At 46.5% G+C, this 5587-nt stretch overlaps 1 protein-coding gene across 1 annotated transcript; it reads right to left on the reverse strand.

The window, feature by feature from the left end:
* Positions 1 to 563: 563 nt before the first annotated feature.
* Positions 564 to 5255, reverse strand: LOC103632124 (Golgin subfamily A member 4). Its single transcript, XM_008653969.4, has 4 exons — positions 4016 to 5255; positions 3200 to 3375; positions 2533 to 2756; positions 564 to 1609 (listed from the first exon to the last, which is right to left on the reverse strand). The coding sequence occupies exons 1-4, from the start codon at positions 5061 to 5063 to the stop codon at positions 829 to 831; spliced, it is 2229 nt and encodes a 742-aa protein (XP_008652191.1). The 5' UTR covers positions 5064 to 5255; the 3' UTR covers positions 564 to 828.
* Between the last annotated feature and the right edge of the window lie 332 nt (positions 5256 to 5587).

Genomic DNA, 5587 nt, shown 5'->3' on the forward strand with positions numbered 1-5587 from the left:
CATGATTTAGTTGGAAAAATTGCTGGTGTGGATACAAACTTGTCAGCTAATAGAGCTGCTAAATATTAATTAGATTCCAACTAATGTTAACTCATTGGCTAACCAAGCACAACTAATATTGGCCCTGTTTGTTTCGGCTTCTGGCAGCTTCTGGTCACCAAAAGCTGCTACGAACTGTCAAACGCTCAACTTTTCAGACAACTTCTATAAAATTCGTTGAGGGTAAAAACCATCCAAAATCAACATAAACATATAATCAGTTGAGTCGTTGTAATAGTAGGAATCCATCACTTTCTAGATCCTGAGTCTTATGAACAACTTTATCTTCATCCAAACGTAATCGTAATGATACTCAGATTCTCCCCACAACCAGATTCTCACCACAGCCAGATTTTTAGAAAAGCTGGTCAGAAAAAGCTGAACCAAACATACCCATTATCAATATGGACAATATCAGGTTCTCAGTAAATTACTAGTCTAATAATCATCGCCATGTTTAAACGCTGAATTAAAACAATGATAGTAAGCAAAGGAGCCGAATTTCTTGTACTGCTGCAAAGATATCAGGATCTGAACCTATGAAAGCTCGTGAAATTTGAAACAAAATCGTGATTCTCTTCCCAACATTATACACACCTTATATATACCCTACATTTTGCATTTACAACAGCCATAGCTCTAGCAGAACAAGGGGCAGTCATCTTCTGATCTTTTGCACAACCAAAACTCAAAACCGGCATACTAAATAAACAAACACGTGGAGCTACCAACATTCAACATGTACAAACAAAAGTCACCACAACAAAAACATAGGAATGCACCAAGAACTCAATCATCCAGCTGGTCATTGGTTTGCGCGATCGACCACAAGCCCTTGAAATAACCCGCAGACTGGAGGGAGAATTCCGACACAGCACGGAACAGCTCCGGCAGGTTTGACCGCAGAAGATTGAGGGATTTATCCCTGACTACCTTGCATTGGGTCCTATAATTATCTTCCAGGTCCTTCAGTGCATTCTCCACCCTATCCACGACGGCTTTCCGCTCAGCTGCAGGATCAACACGCCCGGGATTGTCGCCATCAGGAATACTTGCTCCTCTGTCCCAATTTTTCTGCGCCCAACTATCGAACTGCTTCCTCTTCTTCTCAAGGTCCCTCCTAATATCATCAATCTTTAACCTCAACTTCAGTTCATCATCCTGGTGAACTAGGATTGTGTTCACCACTTCTGCAAATGTGTGTATAGCCTTCTTTGTTTCATTATCAGGGAGCTTCTCAAGGATATCATGCCAAGCATGCAGCAACCTCTTGATTGGAGGTGTGGCCTCATGTGGCTGTGACGAATTAGGCTTAATGTTGGTATCAATAGGGATCACATTTAGCTTGATCCAGTTGTAGAGGCTTCCTATGTACTCCTTCTGATATGTCATGAACCTGTCAAACTGTACATGCCACTCCTGAACAACGTTCCACAGCTGCAAAGTTCGCTCATGGTGTTGCTCACTTGTTTCCCGTGTAGCAACCGAGATATCGGACGCTTTAAGCTCTGTAATGATCTTGAGCTGCGCTTTGTGACGAGCGTACATGACATCCCACATGTGTGCGAATCTGTCAGTGTGAAACAAAATAACTCGTTACTTGCAATATGTAGAAGTGTATCATTTGGTAATCTGGTTCTTCCATTAGGTTTAGAAAATCCCGAAAATGCCAGAGGGACAGGCATAGTTGGGCATGGTTTCCATAGTACATTATAGAGTGTTAGACTGATGTTGGGTGGCCCAAGTCCTACTTTCCAGTGTCACAACTAGCAGAATATTTCCATTTTCCAGAATTAAAATCACACTGAGAAAATATGTGGAAGGTACACTGTGAAGGATGTATAGCTAGAGGCCGTAATGGGGCTCAAAATTTTACACTATAAAATTTAAGGATCAAATCGGATTAGGATCGGACTCTATTCCTATTCATTTTTAATTAAAATTTATTAAAGGCGCTAAATTATTGTGAAGAAACATTTGGATCGTGATCCATTACCACCCCTATATATAACACTTCTTCATACGCTCCCTCCATTTAAAGTTACAAGTCTTAATTTGCTTTGTTGGGGCAAGCCTTTCACCAACAATATTCAATTATTCATACACTTTTTTGAGACACAAAATTGATGTTCTTAGATTCATAGTAAAAAAAAATTATGACCAATTTTTGTGTCACATGAATGAAGTACTAATATAGTAATTGTCAATCAAAGCCTTGTCCTAACAAAATATAATACGCCTTGTGAAAAAAATGGAGGGAATAATGATTTATGTAAAAAAACATCTTTCTATAATAGAAAAAAGTAAATGTCATTTTATGATATAGATCAAGCTAGCAGGGTATCACTTGTTGAAATTGACTAAACAATGAAAAAAGAAACAAATGCCCTACATGTAAATAACTAAAACATTGAGATGATAGCTACAAGGAAACCATATAATAAATGGAACAATACAAGTTGGTGGTTGGTACTAAAAAGTTAAAGACCTTACCCCTTCACCAGTTCAAGGAGTTTTGGGTAAAGCTGTTGATCTCTTAGACGATCAATTTCTGCAATTGTTGACTCCATTGTCTGTAAATCAACTATATATTTTGTGTGCAAGTGACTAACAATGGACTTTGTTTTCTCAACTGATGAAGAACTAGCACCACTTTGCTTTTTTTTGTTAAGAACAGCCAGCTTTCGTTGATATGTCACTTTGATAACCTCGAATTCCTGTGTCAACAGTAAATATGTACCATCAAATGTATGAACAGACCAGGTTAAAGCAATTATGTATAATGATGAGGCCCATCACATGGGTAGGAAATGATTATGGACTAGTACAAGGGTCCCTGATAACAATAATATGACTACAGATGCCTCTGGACCACTTGAGGAGTATAATAATGAGAATGTGGCAAACAATTATCAAAGGTAAAATAACTGAGACATTAGTGACACCATCATTTTTGCGAAAATGAAATGACATGTATGCATGGTTCTTGATATCAACGCAAATAAAACAGAAGAGAAAATGTATGAGAAAACAATAAACACAACATAAATCATTTTTTCTTTGTGGTGAGAGAGAACATATTGAAAAATGTGCGCCTCTAAGGGAGAACGACTGAAACAGTTTATGTTCTAAACTATTGAATAAGATTTACATATTTTACCTTCACTTCATGGCATAGTTTTTTCTCCCATGCAAGCAACTTATCGAGTACGGTAGCATGTGTTTCCCATTCATCATCAGCCAACTCATTCTTCACATTTTCTGGTGGAGGGATCCCTTTAAATGAGCGATTCCAAGTGATGGCTTGCATCACTCTTGCAGAATGATCCACAAATCCTGATAAGACAGAAGACATGCCATTAACTGAAGTAATGTAAATAGATTGATACACCAATCGTATAGACTATTCTACATGTTTACACCGATTTTAGCTGTATCCCTGAAATAGAAGCAAGATATAGACTGTTCAACTGAAGTTTAAAAGAAATCATAGAGTGAAGATAATCACCGCCTCAGTGTAGCCCCAACCCCGCCTCTGCCCCAAAGAAAACTGTACTTAATAAACATTCCCCTGTGCCTCACTGAACCACATTCCATAAAAACACAGCATCCACCTCAGCAAAGACATAATAGAGAAACATAATAAAGCCAAAATACTATCCCTTTTAATCAATAGCTAACAATGCAATCAAGGCACTCAAAAAGTCAAAGTATTGAATTACCATGCGGAACAGTTGAAGTCCTCCAATATGCATCAAGCAAATCATATACTATCTATCTTGCACGTCTCCTAAGAATCTTGTGTACTGTGTTTTGAAGTTTACTATGTGCCTATAATGTTTGTACGAGTGCTATGAACAATGTTTGTTGAGCATCAAGATTTTTTAATTAAAGAAAGTTAAAAATGATTAGTCTTTCCTGTAACCCAGTCGAACTCTAGCACACAGGCTGGGAGCAGAGCATGCAAGGAAGGTACCTCGCGTCTCGGCGAAATTGGAGTGATAATGCATCCTTGCTGCCTCCAACATCTTGGACACCTCGTGCGCGCCCTGGGATGCCTTGAGGAATTCATCGTCGAGCCTGCGCAGGATGTCGCCCAGCCTCGCCGGCTGGGGCGTCACCATGACGACCCTGCCCTTCTTGCCCTCCGGCTTCCTAGCCCGGCGCGTGACGAGCTCAGCCGCGGGCTTCTTTCCCTCGGCGATCTCCTCGGCGGAAGGCACTGGCTGCGGCTGCTTCGTAGGCTGTTGGTCGGATTCGGGCGGCGGAGGCGGAGGCGCGGGCATCCTCCGCTCGGCCGCCCACGACGACTCGGCGGCGGCGCTGGCGCTGGGGTCCAGCGTGGGCGGCGGGCCGGGCATGGCGTCGGGGGAGCCGAACAGGTAGTCCTTCCACGAATTCCCCTCTGCCGTCGCCCGCTCCAGGTTGGCCTTCGCAGCCGGGACAGGCGGCGGGGAGCGCGAGGGCGGGGGATTGTTCGCCGGCGGCGGTGGGGGAGGAGGAGGCTGGAGCTGCGGGTCGTCGTCCTCCCGTCGCCGCCCCGCGTCGTCCCCGGGGGCGTCGCCCTCGCCGTCCTCCTCCATGATGGGCGCCTCCCCGGAGCGGCCCTTCCGGATGGGCGGCTGGAGCTGGATGTCGGGCGCGCTCATGGACCTGTGCAGCGTCGTGTGCCCGCCGTCGTCACCGTCGCCGTCGCCGGCACCCGGGGGCGGCGGCGGCGGGAGCAAGGCGTCGAGCGGGGACGGCAGCGCCTTGACCACCGTGGCCGCCGAGCCCTGCCCGGCGCTGAGCGCGGCCGCGGCGGAGGCGGAGCGCGGCACCAGGACGGCGTCGTGGCGGTCGGTCTCGCCCGCGGCGTAGTCGGAGAGCGCGGCTCCGACGTTCTTGAGCGCGGCGGTGTGGCCGGCGTGCGCGCCCGCGAGCGCGTGGCGCGCGTGGACGGCGGCGCTCAGCAGGTGCTTCCGCTCCCGGCAGCGCGACTCGGCGCCGCCCTCCGCGTCCTCCTTGGATGGCCCGCACCCCATCGGTGGCGGCGTCTGCTCCTATCGCTAGCTCGCTCGCTCTCTCTCTCTCTCTCCAGTGGCCCAGTGGCGCGTGGTGGGCTGTGAGGTTTGATCGTCGCCCGGGGTTCCTTCGCGCGGAAGGGGGGGGGTGCGAGCCCAGCGAGGTCGTTGGTGCGTTCGTGCGGTGGGTGATGGATGGGCGAATATGGTTTTGATTTGATTTCGACGGGAATCGACTTTCTTTTGGGGTGGGAGCTTGGATGCTTTTGCGCTTTGGAATAAAGCAGGGGGCGCCAAAAGGAAAAGACCGCCCCATCCGTCCACGAGACCACGACAGTCGTCAGACTGTATTGCTCACCCTCTGTGACGTCGAGCACTTGGGCTGGCTCCAAGTGTGAAAGTGTGCGTGTGGTGGACTACACCATTCGGTTCAGCCTCAACACGGATAGATACCATCCAACGGTCACCATCTAAAAACTAGATAGAGTAAATTTTAAACTCTATTGTTGGGAGCCTTCGGCTTCCGAAGATCCTCAAAAACAAGA

Source organism: Zea mays, chromosome 7, assembly GCF_902167145.1.
Source record: "Zea mays cultivar B73 chromosome 7, Zm-B73-REFERENCE-NAM-5.0, whole genome shotgun sequence".
Lineage (NCBI taxonomy): Eukaryota > Viridiplantae > Streptophyta > Magnoliopsida > Poales > Poaceae > Zea > Zea mays.

Coding starts and splice junctions, on each gene's coding strand:
- LOC103632124 (XM_008653969.4), bottom strand. CDS start 5,063: ATGGGGTGCGGGCCATCCAAGGAGGACGCGGAGGGCGGCGCCGAGTCG. Junction 3,376..4,015: donor CAATTTCGCCGAGACGCGAG/GTACCTTCCTTG, acceptor CTGTCTTATCAG/GATTTGTGGATCATTCTGCA. Junction 2,757..3,199: donor AACTATGCCATGAAGTGAAG/GTAAAATATGTA, acceptor CTGTTGACACAG/GAATTCGAGGTTATCAAAGT.